This window comes from Balaenoptera musculus, chromosome 1 (genome assembly GCF_009873245.2).
Source record: "Balaenoptera musculus isolate JJ_BM4_2016_0621 chromosome 1, mBalMus1.pri.v3, whole genome shotgun sequence".
NCBI classification, from domain to species: Eukaryota; Metazoa; Chordata; class Mammalia; order Artiodactyla; family Balaenopteridae; genus Balaenoptera; species Balaenoptera musculus.
Genome location: NC_045785.1, coordinates 116,903,930 through 116,921,241, shown reverse-complemented (window position 1 = coordinate 116,921,241; position 17,312 = coordinate 116,903,930). Strand labels below are relative to the sequence as shown.

Below are 17,312 nucleotides of genomic sequence, written 5' to 3'. Positions count from 1 at the left end.
GTAAAGAATATATTGAAAAACACTGACAGTTCTTTACCATGGTTGTTTGAGCCTGAAGGACGGGATTAGGACAAGTAGTAATAACAACACTTATTGAGCACTTACTATGTGCCAACCACTGTTCCAAGTGCTTTACATGAATTGTCATTTAATCCTCTCAGCTACTACCCTGTAGTAGTACTATCAATTTCTTTATTTTATCGATGACAAAACTAAGGTTAAGCTGTGATCAGAATCACACAGCTAGAAAGTAGAGGCTGTCAAGGAAAGAACCCAAATAGACTCACTTTAGAACACGCTCTCTTAACCAACCTATGCTCTAAGTTCTTTGTTAACTCTGTCATCACATATTTAGTGATGAAGTCTACTTAAAATTTATGATTGTTGCTTTGTTTTTATTAATACTGTCTTTTATTTTTTCCCAAAAGAATAAAGTTATCTATTCACTTTGAGTTACCAAACTCTTTAGGCATTCTGACTTGTTTAGTTTGACACTGAATTGTGGTTGCCTCTTATATTTTTATGTTCATTTTTGGGACTGATGAATAAACTGTTTTCCAAGTGTTGTCAGTAGAATTTGTATAATCACATCTTTAATGATTGTGTTTATATGTTGAATGTACTGTTATTTTGTGTTTATGAATTTTTTTTTTTTACCAATAAACAGAACACGTCTCAAAACCAAAAGAAAAAAAAAAAAAGAATATATCGAAAACTGTGAAGCACAATGCAAAAATTGGTTAGCCATTCTAGCCCCCTGTCTCCTGGAAACACGGCACGGCCCCTGAGAGGGGCTCGATGGTGCAAGTTGGGGGTCCCTGTGGCTCAGCTGGGGAGGGGAGGGCGTAGTCAGGAAGGGAACCAGAGGAGACCACTTGAGGACAGAGAAATAAGATCAGTTTCATTTTTCATTTTCCTGTGATCTCCGATCTGGGAAAAGGAACTGTCTCTGGGTTTCCTCTTATGATCGACAGGAAATTCCTGCTACGTAGCCTGTTGGGTAACAAAATCAGCACATTGAGAGGAATTGAGCCTGTGGTACCAAGGGGACCAGACTGTACTGGCCCAAGGAGAAGCCGGGTGGGAAACCTGGGTGTAAAATGTGGTTAAAACGGCTTCTTTGGAAACTTTCCCAAAACTGTTATATTCAAAATATGCTTAAGCAGTTAAGAGGGAAAACCTTAACTCATGTAAGCAGAAATCTGTAAAAAAAAATTAAAAAAAAATTTTCTGAGCACTTAAAACCTATTTGTTGACTATTTATTGGAGATTATCAGAGATGACAGCAAGACCTGCTTAAGCTAGTAATTTGGACACAGAAACATCACATCTTGATAGAAAATTACAGGTGAAAAAGATGGGAGAAATCTGGAAATATCAGAACAGAGAAATTTCTTCCTTTCATTTTGATCTCAGAGACGGAAAGAGACCAGGCCTTGCAAACGACCGCCAGGCTAAGATGTCCCTTGCAGACTGGAGCCTCTGACTGCCCCAAGAACAAGCTGATTAAGGCAGGTTGCTCTTGGGTACGGAGCAAAAGGAACCAGAGGGGTTTTCTTGGCCCCCTAAGCAAGCCCCGCCAGAGCTGGGTAGCTTGCAGGCTGGCCGAGCACATTTGGTGCAGAGGAGGATTTTGCTGTTTGAACTTGATATTCAATAGCTCAGAAAAGGCACTAACGTTGTCATTTTGGGGAAAGGTTGCTATTTTGTTGAACATCCCATCAAATGTCATGGGTATGTTGTATTTTATTTTGAATCTTGTGGAAGGAGAGGTACCTAATTCTTTCCAGTCGAAGGCTTTAATTGGGCCCTGCCAAGCACAAAATTCCTGTCTGGTTAGTGAGGTCACTAAACGTCAGGAAAAAGTGGAAATAAGTTGGCAGTTTGGGCCTAGGGGACCTATCTTATTACACTGACGAAAAGTCAGATGAGACAAAAAACTATGAATCTGTTTCTTTAACTTTTACTCGTTCAGCGTTCAGGGTGAAAATATAGGTAATTTGGTTTAAAAAGATCTATATAGCTTTTACTATTATGGCTTTTTTTAGTTACAAAAATTGTTTTTTCTTGTGACGAAAACTTTTAAGATCTATTCTCTTAAGCAACTTTCAAATATAAAGGTATGGACCGCCTCATGAATTTGCCTGTCATGCGGGGGCCATGCTGATCTTCTCTGTATTGTTCTAGTTTTAGTGTATGTGCTGCTGAAGTGAGCACTATTATGTGTTTTTTAAGACACAAAACCAAGGCTTCCCTGGTGGCGCAGTGGTTGAGAATCTGCCTGCCAATGCAGGGGACACGGGTTCGAGCCCTGGTCTGGGAAGATCCCACATGCCACGGAGCAACTAGGCCCGTGAGCCACAACTACTGAGCCTGCGTGTCTGGAGCCTGTGCTCCGCAACAAGAGAGGCCGCGATAGTGAGAGGCCCGCGCACCGCGATGAAGAGTGGCCCCCACTTGCCGCAACTAGAGAAAGCCCTGGCACAGAAACGAAGACCCAACACAGCCATAAATAAATAAATAAATAAAATTAAAAAAAAAAAAAAGACACAAAACCAAAACTGACTTTTGGGAGTTGAATTTCTTCTCTGTTACCCACACATGATGTCTGACCTTTACGGTAGTGCATGAATTTGGAGAATTCCACTCCCCTAAGTAAATCATGATTGTCCCGTACGAGTCAAAGCTTAGCTGCTAGAGCTCCCATCATGGTGATGCCACCGTTCCCTCCTTTCCACACTTTCCTCAGTGTGCCAGGGTTCTTACGTGGGAGGGAAGTACTGGGTTTCTTGTCCTTCACATGGATTTTACTGTTAGGGCCACCACTGTCCCTCCCTCAGCATTTCTCCTCCCCTTGTCAGTCCTCCCTGGATCATGGACAAAATGGCCCTGGGAAAACAGCTTCGCAAACACTCTGGAAAGCCCTGACCGCCTACCTGACGGCAGCTGCTAGAACTGCAGGCATGGAATGAAAAGAAATATTTGATGACTAGTGAGATAAGATGCCTCAGGGAAGTGGCCGGCAAATCCAACATATTCTGCAGCAGCAAATTTCACAGTTGCCACAGAGACGCCTCTAACGTGACTTTCCCCAGCTAGCCTTTAATGTGACTTTCCCCAGCCAGGCTTTGCTGCCTATGGACATTTCAGAGAGCACTTTATGACCTGCTCTCTGCACAAGTGGCGTAGCCTCAAGTCTGCTTACGACTGAATGCCTCTTCCTTTATCATCTATGCCTGCATTTACCTGTTTGCCACTTTCCCTTAAGGTGAACCTTCCTCCTAACTGGGGTGCTGATTATCCACCGTATCTGTTCTCCAGCTCAGACATAAAGGCAAAGGCAAAGCTCCCGTTTCCCCAGATGACAAGCCCATCCCCCGCTGCTATTTTCCTACCTTTGTCGGTTCTGTACCTGGTACTTGTTGGTAGAATTAAAGGGAATTTCTGCCACCTTGGGGCTTTTCTCTCTCATCTCCTTCACAGAGCTGTAAGACTGCTCGATGAACTTAAGGAGGGCTGACTCAGAAGCATCCCCTGCTGTTGCCCGCTGCAGGGATGGGGTTGGTATAATGAGCCCGAGAGGCAAGGCACCTGGGCTTGCTGGTGGTGTCAAGGAGAGGAACAGAATGGGGAGGGGTGCTGGGGGCATCACTGAGGGCCAGGAAAGAGATATTGAGGGGAGAGGACAGGTTATACCCTGGACACTGAGGTACCCTTTACTCCCTTGGGCCTGACACCTTAGCTATGGGAAGGTACTCCTGATTAGCCTTAAAATCAGCCCGGTTGCAGACGCCAGCAATTCGGGCCAGGATACACCAGGTATCAGAGCCCTTGGCAAATGAATTCCCTAGGGAGAGAGAACAGAACAGTGAGCAGGGATAGGAGAGCTTAAAGCAGGAGTTTATTCACACCCCTTCTGCGCCCAGATGCTTCTCAGAGACAACATTCCATCTCCTCCACGCCCCCCTGCTCTCCTCTCACTTTGCAGCTACCTTCTTGCTGTCTGGACTCACCACGCCCTCTCAGCTACTCATCACATTCCCCACATCCTTCCACTCTCCGACCGCCAACGCCACTAGTCACCAGTCTGTTCTTCGCTGGTGTCGGCCTCATAGATGGTCCTGTCGAACCACAGGTGGGCGACGGTCATGCGGTTCTGGGTGAGGGTGCCCGTCTCTTTGGAGCAGATGGTGGAGGTGGAGCCCAGTGTCTTCACCGCCTCCAGGTTCTTCACCAGGCAGTTCTTCCGAGCCATGCGCTTGGCTGTCAGGGTCAGACACACCTAAGGCCGTGAACAGGGGAGAGGGGACACGGAGAGGAGAGCCCGGCTGCTCACAGCACTTTGTGTTTTTGGAAATCTGGTCGTTTTTACTGCTCTTTTAATTTTTTATATTTATTTCCCTTTTGTTACCACCTAGTCTTTAGAAACCCCATCTGTGGCTATGGGAAAGGAAATTAGGAAAGTGATTTCGGTTTGTACTTTATGGCAGAGTTTCAAAAAAAGAGTGCTTTCCTTTACCAGGGTATCATAGAGAATGATCTCCTATTCCTCCTGGAATATTCCTCTCCCCCTCGATCCTTTCATCTTTTCTATTCTGCAGCCTCTTCTCCACTCAAGTTCAAGCCACACTTCTTTCTCAAGTCCAGTCTTTCCAGGGACCTCGGTGAGAGCTAACCTTTGATTGTGGCATAAGTTGCTCTGTGTGGAGGAGGGTTGTACCAGTAGTTTAAAAAAGGAATGGGGAGGAGAGAATGATGAAACTGAGAAGGACTGTTGCAGCGCTGAAAATGACTTGAGAAGTCACTTAAACCAAAAGATTTTTGTTGACCATAAATCCAGTGAAAGTCAGGTGTGGGGCAAGGTTATTTTAAAAACGAATGAATTCTTAGGCTGCGGTTATGTACAGAATTCTAATCGTGGAGTTATTATTTATTTACACAATATCATGAGTACTAATGTTTTTGTGCTAGTCCAACCACACCCTGGGTATTATTCTCATTTCCATTTTAAGAAGGGTATTGATAAAGGAGAGCATACCCCAAACAGGTGATCCGCAAGACAAGGGGTCTGAAGATCGTGTCACAGGAAGAAGGGCTAAGGGAAAAGGGATTATATGACCTCTCCCCTGGAGAGTTTGAGGGGACATAATGGCTACTGTCAAAGATCTAAAGGGTAGGTTTGTAGAAGAGAGAGATTTGACTTATTTTGTATTTCTTCAGATGGGAGAACTGGAACCAAACAGGGAATCATATGTCTGCCCAACATAATGAAATCTAACTAGAGCAATCCAACAATGAAATGAGGTCAGATAAAAAGGGGTGGGCTTCCCATGACTAGAAATCATCATCATCGCCTACAGATTTTATACAGGATATTCGGCATTGGTTGAAAGGTTGAATTTATATGGGCTTGGAAGTCCTTTCCAGTAAGATTCTATAATCCTAAATTAATCTTCTTCTATGAACCGATGAATAAATTGAGGCCCGGAGTGCAGTGAGTTGGCCAGGTTCTCCAGCCAGTACACCCAGGACTGGAACTCACTCCCGGTGATCGATAATCTATGCTTTCTGCATCGTAACTCACTTCTTTTCTCATTAAAGAGAGAAGGCACCAGAAAATAGGGGTGAAGGAAGTCAGTGTAATTTGGGAGCTCAATGATTTGACATCTTGTATACGCATCAGAGTATTCTGCACTGGAGAGGTTCAGCCACGAAAGAGGTACTAGTGATTTCATTCCCTTGGGGTTGTTTGTCTGCCCTGGGGCCACACTCCACCCTAGCTACTCACAGTGACGGTGGCCAGCAGCCCCTCAGGCACGTTGGCCACAATGATACCAATAAGAAAAATAACAGCCTCCAGCCAGGAGTAGCCCAAGATAAGCGAGAGGCCAAAGAAAGTGACACCGAGGAAGACGGCCACTGCTGTGATCAGATGGATGAAGTGTTCGATCTCCGCAGCAATGGGGGTCTGGCCCACTGCCAGGCCGGAGGTCAGCGAGGCAATTCGGCCCATCACCGTGGAGTCTCCTGTGGCAATCACGATGCCCTGGGCTGTCCCTGTGGATGAAGGGGGAAGTCTGAATTGGAAAGGCTGTTGGGTTTGGTTCCTACAAAGAGAAAACTGTCAACAGTCAAAAACAAGGTGGAAACTCAAGGTCCTCTGAGAGGTTATAATGTTCTACTGTCTTTACATTTTGTTTATGCAAGTGAAGGTCTCCTCATCTGAAAAATCTCTGAAGAGGTTTCACAGTTCTCCAGAGATACCCAATTTTATTGCCTAATTGCCTTCACTGTCAAGAAGGTCTTTGTTACACTTAATCTAAATCTCTTCCATTGCCTATATGTTTCTTATTTTGTCTTCAGCAGCTGAAGAGCTTCTCGAGCTCCAGGAATAGTGGTTACCCTTCTGCTAGAATCCTATGTTCCAGTATCTCCCCGTCCTCTAACACAGGGCTACTCAATTTGCCGCCCCCATCCCCAGGAGACATCCGGCAAGGTCTGGAGGCATTTTTGGTTGTCACGACTGAGGTTGCTACTGGCACCTAGTGGGCAGAGAGCAGGGATGCTGCCAGGCATCCTGCAACTCCCAGGACAGCCCTCCTCTCCCGCTACCACGAAGAACAACGCGGCACAATTGTCAGTAGTGTCGAAGCTGAGAAACTCTGCTCTGACCGAGCCTCTTCCCTGTTTTGCTGGCTGGAGCCAGTCTGCCCCCTGCTGGGTGGCACAGGCCATAACACGGCCCCTGAATCAGAAGGGGAACTTGACACACCCAGGATGTAGGACACTCGTGTAGCTTGAAGTGAGGGGCCCCACAAGGTTCTTTGCTCAAAATAATTCTACCTGCTTTACTATAATGGCTGAAATTCCTACCATTAAAGTTACAGTCAGAATCACCCAGAAAAGCAACATATTATAGAAATAGCACTTATTTTCGAATCAGAAGGACTCAGGGCTAGAAGTTCAACTTCCAATGTACTAGCTGTTCACCCTGGGGCAAGTTACTTAAACTCTCTGAGACTCAGGTTTCCTCATCTTTAAAATGGAATAAAAGCATCTACAAAGCTGTGAGAATTAAATGTTTTTAAAAGAGCCTAGAACAGGGTCGGGCACATAGTAGGCACTCAAATATTTGTTTCTTTCTTTTCTCCATTTAGATGAATTTAAGGTCTCCAGAAGGATGGCTAGAAAATCACACATATGCCTTGCAGGGTAGCTCTAATCTGGCAGCTCCCACGAACACCATAGCATGGAGTGGCCAGTCCATTTTCAAGGTCACCTTCAGCATTATGAGTCTGAGAGCAGGTTCTGCTCCGACCGACAGCAGACGAGTGAGGTCACTGCTATGTGAAGAGTGGTTCTGGAACGCCTCACAGTATGAGGCACTCTGCAGGTGAGCAGGAAGATCCTAAAATAATTGAGAGGTGCTGAGAGGGTTTATTTTGGCAGGGGGTAGGGGTGGTTAGGGTATGGTGTCACTTATAGTCATTTTGTGCCATGGTTTAATCTAGTTCTTCATTTTTCTTCCTTCTGCTATGGTTTCCCCATGCTTGGAGAGACAGGATTTAATAACTAATCCCAATGTGTCTAGGGAGGGGGAAGGTTGATGTCAACTTTGGGGAAGGTTAAGAAGGCCAAGCCTCCCATATTCCAGGCTAGACTGACTTCTTCCTACGCCTTCTATATAATGCCAGAGAAATAGCTTACCATCTCCCCCCTACCCCCCGTGAAGATGCATGAGAACCCAAAGAGAGATGTTTGTACCAGCAGCCCCGTCAAGGGCCACAGTGATGAAAGCAGAGAGGCAAGGGCCTAGGATAAAGGTTAAAGTGACGCTACCTGTTCGCAGATTGCACAGGGGTTCCTCAGTTTAAGAGTCAAGAGCTCCTTCAACCTAGCGCCACCCTCTTGGTCACGTCTTGGATCCCTCTAGTCTCCTATTAAAGCCTTCTCTATTCTAATCAGATCGCTGTTTCTTAGATGGAATTCCATCATCCACTTTCCCTGTTATTTGAAGCATATAATTTGTTGATGAAAAGCCTACATTGGAAAGACAAATCTGAGCAAATTTCTTCCTAAAATTTAATAATAGGAATCTCATGTTTTTGGGGGAAGCTTGCTAACTTGCATCTTTCTGTTCAATCAAGTTAAAAAAATTTTTTTTAATATATATTTTATTTTCTAGTTGGATTCTTCTTCAGTCTTAATGGTACTCTACTCCTTTAAGCTATTTCCAAATTAAATACTTTTATTACCAGAGGGGTCATTAGCAAGCTTTATTCCAGGGGAGGTTCTGTGGAAAGAGCATGGGCTTTGGAGACAGACCTACATTAGAATACTTGATCCCCCTTTTTTCTGTTGAGTTGTGCTCTTGGGTGCGGCATTTAATTTTTTTGAACCTTGGTCTTCCATGTGTAAAATAGGAATAATATCTGTTGTATAGCCTTGTTAGAATCAGAGATTTCTGTGGCACTTGACACATACTAGGCATTCAATTAAAGAATAGCTATTTCTTAGACACCCAAACATTTATTCTTAAGCATAAATGATGGTTTTCATGTGTGTTCCAGAGAGTTTTGCAGGCCTTCTTAAGCAGAAAGGATGAAGGAGAGGTTGACATAATGATATTGAGCCCATTGGTACCACTTTGGCCAGAGCTGCCTCCCAGTTCAAGGATGCCCTAGATTCTAGGAACAAAGCCAAAGGTGTGAGTGGCACCTCTGCTAACTCAGATTTCCAATGCCAGTACCCTCTCTTGGGACAGTGAGAAGTTAGGGCTTACTTCAGGAGAAGAGTGACCTAGCAGAGCTGAATAATTTTCCTCCCTTCTGTGCTATTTTCAGCTCATAGAGCATAGTCCATTCACTAGATAGAATAAAAATAGCTACAATTATAGGGCACTTACAGTGTGTTATGTCTTGCGTTAAGCATTTTATTATGTATTATCTCCTTTAACCCACATAAAAATCTATGGAGTAGTGACTTTTAGTATCATCAGTGTACAAATGTGGAAATGATGGCTTTGACCTTTCATCAAAGTTTGTATAGCTCATGAGGAATGAAGAACGTAGACTATTTATTGGCTGTTACCTTCCCTTCTGCCTTTAGAAGATAGAAAGGTCTGGAAATCTTTGTTTCAATCTTTGCTTTTGAATCTAGGCTACTTATGATGCAATATTCACCTTCCACACAGTTGGTGGAGAAGAAGCAGATATTTTGGGTCTTCAGAGGGTTCTCATTGGTGAAATCAGAGGAGCGGGATTGGGGCTCTGACTCTCCTGTCAAGGATGAGTTGTCCACCTGGGATGGGAGAGAGGACAGGTCATGGAAAAAAAGCACCAGCATCATCATTATTGACATGCAGAGAGAAGCATAAACTTACACACCACTGTAACCTCAAATCTGCACTTGTGACTTCTCAAGGTTCTGAACAATAAGATCATATTTTTTTGAACTGAGTCCAGGTCACTGCAGTGCTCTAAGACCATACTTGGCCCCCTTCCATAGCGTTTCACATCCCCTCACCTTACATCCTTGTGAAGAGATAAGCCGGATGTCAGCAGGGATCCAGTCTCCCCCCTTCACTTCTACCAGGTCTCCTACCACCAGGTCTTGTACAGGGATCTGAATCTTGTCTCCGCCTCGGATTACCAGAGCTTGCTGTGGGAAGATAGTGTAGGGTCATTTCCAAAGCTTTTTGCTCCCCTCATCCAGTTCTTGGTCTCTTTCCCTCTGATTCTCCTTTCTTACACTGTCACCACATCATTCTCAAAGGTCTCTTGGGTAGATTGCAAATCCTTACCATCGCTGTCTACAGGGCCCCTTGATGCTCCTCTCACTAAACTATGAGGTCTATCTTTCCATTCCTACACTTGGGCTTGGCTGTATGGCTTGCTTTGGCCCATAGGACATTAGCAAATGTAGTGCAAGCAGGTGCATAGAAAGTGCTTGCACACTGGGGCTTGCCCTCTGCCACCATATTAAATGTGCTCAAGCTACCCTCCTGGAGGGAGAAAGATGATAAGGAGAGAGGCCCTACCTGTCCATGACATCTCAGCTGAGGCCCCAGACAATGGAATGAAGTCTTCCAAGGCCACCCAGCACCAGCCAAGGTCAGCCCAGATCAGAAGAACAGCCCAGCCACAGAATTGTGAGAAATATTATGTTCATTGTTTTGAGCCACTATGTTTCAGGTGGCTTGTTTAGCAGCAAAAACTGATAGTCTCCAAACTCCTACTTCATTCTACCAAAACGTTTCCCACTGAACTCTTACCCAGGGAAGGAATTAAGATATGTTGACACCAAAGGGAGAAGAAGCTCCTGGGCTATAATGCTAGAACATGATCGTGTCATTGGGAAACTTTGGAGCCTATCCCTTTCCAAGTTTTCAAGCCCTGTGCCTAGGAACCCTCTTCTACTGTCATATTATTTCCAGGTCTTTAGAAAAGTTTTATTTGAAAAAAATCTAAACTTTCAAAAGAGTTGCAAGAATAAAAATTGTACCAAGAACACCCATATAACCTGTACCCAGATTCATCTGTTAGCATTTTACCCCATTTGCTTTGTCGTTTGTTCCCTGTCTCTATATATGTGTGTATGTAAATACTTTTTTTCCTGAACTATTTGAGGGCAAGTTACACACATCATGATCTTTTATTGTACATACTTCAATGTGCATTTCCCAAGAATTAGGATATTAAATAACCATAATACAGTTATCAAATTCAGTAAATTTCACATTGACACAATACTTTCACCTGCTGTCTGCATTCCAGTTTTGTCAATTGACCCAATATATCCTTTACAGCATTATTTCCTGCTCCAGCACAGGATTTGGTCTAGGGTCAGATATTACATTTAGCTGTCGTGTCTCTTTAGCCTTCTTCAATCTGGATCACTTCCATCGCTGTTCTTTGTCTTTAAGGCCATCGACATTCGAAGAATCCACCCTCCCTTTGCCCCCACCCCCTCTTTTTGGAATAGAACCCCAAAAGATTTGGGGTTTCAGATTATGCTCATTAGATTCAGATCATGCATTCCAGACCAGACCACTTCATGGATGTTATTGTGTTTTTCTCAGGGTACTTTTAAGGCCTGATAGAGTAAAACCTAAGTGAATGTCACTCTCATTACCAGCCTCCCTCAGTTCACTCACCGTAGGAAATAATTCTTCAGGGGACATACAAATCATGTATTTGGCTACATTCTACACATCCTCCCACTCTATCCTTCCACATGAATCCTACCTGAGGTACCATGGTCTTAAAAGATTCCATGATCTTGGAGCTCTTGGCCTCCTGGTAATAGGAGGAGCAGCCGGTGATGATGACCACGACGGTTAGTACAACGCCGAGGTACAGCTGGGGGTTGGGAAACAAAGGGCTCATCAGTAGGTCCTTTTCTTCCTCTTCATCCTCAGAAAGTCAGCTTGCAAGGGTAACAGCTGTTTTTCCAGGTGGAAGAAACCATGGGACTCGGTGGGAGAGCACAGGGGCTGAGAAGAGTCTGAGACAGGCCCGGTTCTCTGGGCTTCCTTGTGAAGGAACCCGGAGCTACAGTGAGGGGCCAGCAAAATCCCAGGCCCAAGGAAGCCTATATCTTCCTCTCCAGGAAGGCTATTCATGGGGTCGAGTGTGGCTATTGAGGGAGATGGAGAGGAAGGATAGGAAGAGATTAAAATTCTATGAAAGAGAATGGACAGCAAAGTGCTTTGATGACCAGTTGGGAAGATAATCAAAGGACAGCAAGTTTCTGGGGGGAACGTTATATCTCAGGGAGCTGAATCAGGAGGTATCTAGATAAGAGGGAAACCAGGAAGGACCAAAGCTTCCTTAGAAAATCCTGGGAGTATAGGGATTTGGGTCAGAGGACTTCAGGAGTGCTAGGTTGCTGAGCAGAAGAGTTTCAAGGGCTAAGCAGACACTGGGCTTGGCAGTAGTAGTTGAACAGACTCACATTATCTTTGGTAGGGTCTTCATGGAAATATAACTGGATGCCATAGGCCACGAAGCAGAGACTGGCACCAGTCCACAGTAGGAGGGAAAAGCCACCAAACAGTTGTTTACAGAACTTAACCCACCCTGGAGTGGTAGTGGGTGGGCTAAGTGTATCGGGTCCATCTCGAGCCAGGATTTCCTGTTCCTCTTCAGGGCTATGGCCCTGTGTGGAAAAGAAATAGGAATGGATGGAGAACCATGAAAAGAAAAGCAACTGTAACAAAGGAAAACCTGGCTTCAAAACTCAGGTCTGCCATTTATTGCGCTAGGATAAGTCTAGAGACCAGTGAAGTTCTCTGAAGGTCATCCTGGAAGTTCTTCCTACATAAGTGGGATTCTAAAATTTGCATTATAGAAGGATCTCATTTAGTCTCCTTACATAGGAAGACTTTTTAGTTTATGGGTTGACTCACAAATCTTTTGAACACCTATCTTGGGCCTGGTACTGTGGTAGGGTACCAAAGCGAGTAAGAATGATCCCTACCCTTATGGAGCTCCAGCTCTAATGAGGAGATACATATAAACGATTTATAATATAGTGTGCCAGGCTAATGGAATGATGAGATACGATACATAATGTTGATAACATATGGACCTCCACACTTTGACTCTTTAACTTAGAAATAGGAAAAAAATACCAACTAAATCCAACATGAATGTGTAGATCCTCGCTCTAGCCTTGTGCATAAGCTTGTGTGCTTTTTCCTCTTAGTGAAAATGAGAGTAGAACCTACCAGAGGATAGTAAAAAAAGAAAACCAAAACGCTCCTTAATTCCCAACAGCCACTGCCCAACCTCCCCCGGAAAAACATGCAATTTTAATAAAAACCGGACCAGTCTCCCATGCTCCTCCTTGGTTACCAGATGGTCATCCCAAGCCCCTCCAATGAAGAAATTCTAGAGCTAAGAGGAACTTACACTTTGAGGGCTTTTATTTAAGTTTATTTGTGGTCATTGTATTAGTGGTTATAGTAGCAGCAGCAGCAGTAATAGTGATAATGGCAGTAATAAATGATTTTGCTGTTGAACCAGCAGTTCTCAAAGTGTGGTCTGGGGACCCATGGGGTCCTGAGACCCTTTCAGGGTAGAGTTTTCCCAAGGCTACAGGGCACATGATAGCACAATAGAGTTAATGCTGAAAATACATGAGAATCTAGCTGTCTTCTATTAAAAAGCTAGACATTAAAGAGATTTGCAAAAATGTAAAATGCCACTAATATTTTTTTGTTTTGAAAAACATAGTTATTTGTCATAAAAATATTATCTGTACTAATATATAATGGCTGTTTATAAATGAGTTAGGAAATACTTTTTAATTTTCCCAATTTTAATTTCTAATATGATAAATATAAGCAGATGTAATCCACATAAGCAAAAGCTCTTTGGGGTCCTTGATGGGTCCCGAGGACAGAGGTTTGAGAAGTGCCGCCCTAACCCATCCTCATTCTCTCATCTAATCCTGAACTCTCTTTGGGTAGTTACCATTTCATCTTTTTCTGAGTGTGTGTCCTTGGCTGGGCGCAGGTTAAGGGTAAGAGCATTGACCTTGAATTTAGGGGTTAGATTTCTAGCCCTGCTTTTGTCCTGGCAGCCTCAAGGTCGGGAATGGAGACCCTCTGCCTCCCTCAGGGAGTTCCTTCACTCACCTTGGTTAGGTCCACAGAATATTTGGTGCTCAGCTCGTCCAAGGTTAATTTGTGATCATCCTGAGGGGACAGTAGAGTCATTGAGGGACAGGGGGGTGACGCATCATTTCTAGGGGAAACATTTTGGGGAAGAGAGGTGGCACTGGCCTGTGTGGCCAGTTTTCAAGGTGAGATGTTAGAAGCCTGAGGGTTGAGAGAGATTTCTGGAGGGCAGTTTGTCAGCACCCATTTCGGGTGTTCTTACCATGACCACTTCCTTCTTCAGCTCCTCCATCTCTCTCTTGTTTTTCCTCTTCATCTTTCTTTTACTCATTTTAGGACCCTTAGGTCTTGGGCTTGGATTCTGCTCACGAGGTGTCACGGTCCCTTTTCTCCCTCCGAGCCCCATGGCTTTCCCTGGATAAGGCTGCCCCAGATAAACTGGTGGGAAGAAAGCAAAGAGAGTGAGGGGGGTGAGGGAATCAGGTGGAAGGAGGGGGAGAGGGGTGAGAGGAAGAACGGCTGAGGGGTGGGGGGAGGACTGAAGGAGAGAGAGAGGGAGGGCGGGCGGGCGGGCAGCGGTGAAGCCCTAGATGGGGGAGGAGGAGGTGTCAGGAAGGAGGGCACGGAGGGATGAGAGGAGCCTGGGGCCTGAGGTACAGGAAGGAGAGGGGTGAAGAGAGGGAGTCGAGGAAATGAAGTGTGGAGAGTACTGTGTGCCTAAGTGATGAAGATGCTGCAGGGGCCGGAGCAGGTGGGAAGCGCAGTGGGCTTCAGGGCACGCTGGGAGCACCCCCCAACACCGAGGCAACACCCAGGCCTGTTGTCACAAAGGCCTCAGGAAAGTTCTAACTGAGAATCCACGAGTCTCAGTCTCTGGGTTTGAGAATGATTGGAGAAGTTTCTGCCACAGAGAGAACTGCAGTCTGACGGCAAGGCTAGAACAAAGTCCCAGTCTGGTCCTGCTGACTTCTGAGACTCAGAGGTACCCTAGATAGCTGACTCAAAAAATAAAGCAGGCAGTCTGTGTGTGTGTGTGCTTTTGCTGAGGTGCTCTTCCCACAGACATTGACTTTAAGCTTTTGGTTGTAGGAGATCAGATAGCAGAATAGGTCAGATCTTGGACTTTTGAATCTGTCCTGGGTTTGGGTCCTGACTCCTCTGCTTACTGGCTGTGTGGCTTTGGGCAAGTTCCCTAACCTCTCTGTGCCTCTCTTTCTTCATTGGTAAAGGGGGATACCATCTACGTTGTAAGGTGGCAAAAGTAAGGATTAAAGCGGGATGCTCCATGTAAAACACGATGTCTGACTTATATAGTATGTGCTCAATATATAGCTTGAATTAAGTATTATAAGTCTTACTTGCAGCTTAATGTGCAGCTCTTCTCAGTGAGAGTAAAAATACGCTTTTCATGTAATAACCCTGAATTTCCTCACTTTAGTATGACGTATTTCTCTCTTCCATTCACCTTCTTTGACATCTCAGTAAGTGGTTTGACTGTATTAACTTTATATGTTTTACATGTAAATTGTACTCTCCCTCCTTCTGAAAAAGGATCTGAAGCAACTATATATTTCTATAATGTACACATTTTTTTCCAGTTATGCATGTCACATACATTTTCCCTTTCTATTTTTGGGTATTTATTTAATTGCCTTTTGGCTTGGCATGCTTTTAAAAAATATGACTGACTGGATCAGAAAACATCCATCTTGGTGCTGATGTAACCCTCCTTCAGTATTCAGAAATAGAAACTTTCCCTTCCCAGCTGGGACAAATAATAGTCTGTTTCTTTAATAGATTGGATAAGATTTTTCTTCTCTATTAAAAGTGTACCAAATAAAAATGGAAAGTCCCACTTTCTCTCCCCCCAGACTCAGATCCCCCACCACTGATGTTACTGCTGTTGGCTGGGTATCCTTCCAGTCTTTTTTCTACATTTATACCAATAGTATCTATAAGGAGGTAGAGTCTTACCTTTTGCAGCATCATTCAGCTCCCCTTTCATTTATGTAAAGATTTGCTTTTTAATGGCCACAAGGTATGCCATATTCCGTATTGACGGCGGTCTATTCAATTATTCTCACTACGGATGGATTTACAGGATATTTTCCATTTTTTCTTTTTTTAACCACTGAAAGCACTGCTGCAGTGGCATCCTTATATATAGTACTTTTCGGCACTTGAGCTTCAGTTTATGTAGAATCAATTCCTGTTGCTGAATCATAAGATCCTCTTGTTTAAAACCTTAAAATGATCTACCAGATTGCTGTTCAAAAGAGCTTTTCTTATCCATATCTCAGCAACAAGATGCAAAAATGTCCACTCCTCACACCTTTCATTATATTGGATGACCTTGACCGTTTTCATTTTTACTATTATAATTGGTGAAATTTGGTATCTTACAGTTTTAATTTGCATTTCTTTATTGTCTAGGTAGCATTTTTTTCCTTATATTTATTGGCTTTCTGGACTTCATTTTCCTTTTTCTGAATTGTTGTTCTTATCATTTGCCCAATTTTCCATTGTTTTCTTTTCCTTATTGATGGGTTTGAAGGGGTTCCAATGCCTTGTCATATACATTACAAATATTTTCCCCCAGCCTTGGTGTTTAATGTAGATCATAAAATCCCTAAGAACAAGGTTAGGATTAAAGTTAAAATTGTTAAGTTAATCTATGCATCATCTATGTGACAACAGCATTTAGCCCAGCCTTGAACATAGGAGATTCCTCAAGGCAACTTTACTGACATAAAATCAAGTGAAATTATTTTTGGAAACCCCGTTCTGTTCCACAGTTCTTAGCTCAAAAGTCTACCTCTTCAGAGAGGCCTTCTCTAATTGCTGAATCCAAAATAGCCACTCTCACACGCAGCCCTCAATCCATCACTTGTGGGCTTCACTGCACTTTTTACCCTCTGAAATTATCCTGCCCATTTATCTGTTGACTTGTTGTCTGTTTCTCCATGACAGTGGGGACCTTTTCTGGCTTATTCATGGCTTTACACCCAGCCCTTAGAATAGCACAGAGTGGTTCATCCACAAATAGTTCCTAAAAGTAAGTGGAACGATGAATTTTCAGGTTTTATCTTAATGTTATAAGGTTTGATACCCATCATTTTGGTCTGCTATGTTTTAAAACCTATTAGGGTAAATATGCTAGCATCACAGTTATCTACTCATTTGCTTCATAATCACTTATAAAAACCTCTGATATTCTTGCGTGATCACACTTGCTGTGGAATGTCACAATCAACATGTCATGTTTTATAAAAATACAATGAGGCTTTTAATTGATACTGCATTGGCTCTTTATAGTAACTTATTTTTATCTTTAACTACATTCTGTCTTCCCAAACAGCAGTTAAGTTTAGCTCTCCATGTATTCTTGTATTTTTTTTTAGTAATCTCATTGTGCTTTTTTTTTTTTTTTTTTTTATTTTTATTTTATTTATTTATGTAGCTGCGCTGGGTCTTAGTTGCAGCACTCGGGATCTTTTTTAGTTGCGGCATGTGGGATCTTCGTTGCGGCACACGGGATCTTTAATTGTGGCCTGCGGGATCTAGTTTCCTGACCAGGGATCGAACCCCGGCCCCCTGCATGGGGACTGTGGAGTCTTAACCACTGGACCACCAGGGAAGTCCCTCATTGTGCTTTTAATCTTCTTTAATAAGTACCATATGTCACACA

The 17,312-nt window shown here is 43.7% G+C and overlaps 1 protein-coding gene and 1 pseudogene across 1 annotated transcript in view; both read right to left on the bottom strand.

Moving 5' to 3' along the window:
* LOC118891264 (sodium/potassium-transporting ATPase subunit alpha-4) overlaps nucleotides 1-14,067 on the bottom strand; it is a 29,947-nt gene extending 15,880 nt beyond the window's left edge. Inside the window, exons 1-10 of the mRNA XM_036845027.1 lie at nucleotides 13,887-14,067; nucleotides 13,643-13,702; nucleotides 11,956-12,159; nucleotides 11,247-11,360; nucleotides 9,526-9,660; nucleotides 9,183-9,300; nucleotides 5,789-6,057; nucleotides 4,084-4,282; nucleotides 3,738-3,847; nucleotides 3,413-3,547 (exon numbers count right to left, since the gene is read on the bottom strand). Of these exons, the coding sequence (XP_036700922.1) occupies nucleotides 3,413-3,547; nucleotides 3,738-3,847; nucleotides 4,084-4,282; nucleotides 5,789-6,057; nucleotides 9,183-9,300; nucleotides 9,526-9,660; nucleotides 11,247-11,360; nucleotides 11,956-12,159; nucleotides 13,643-13,702; nucleotides 13,887-14,030 (1,488 nt within the window). The 5' untranslated portion in view covers nucleotides 14,031-14,067. The remainder of the gene's footprint in view (nucleotides 1-3,412; nucleotides 3,548-3,737; nucleotides 3,848-4,083; nucleotides 4,283-5,788; nucleotides 6,058-9,182; nucleotides 9,301-9,525; nucleotides 9,661-11,246; nucleotides 11,361-11,955; nucleotides 12,160-13,642; nucleotides 13,703-13,886) is intronic.
* Nucleotides 2,117-2,217, bottom strand: LOC118887103 (annotated as a pseudogene).
* Nucleotides 14,068-17,312: the final 3,245 nt, after the last annotated feature.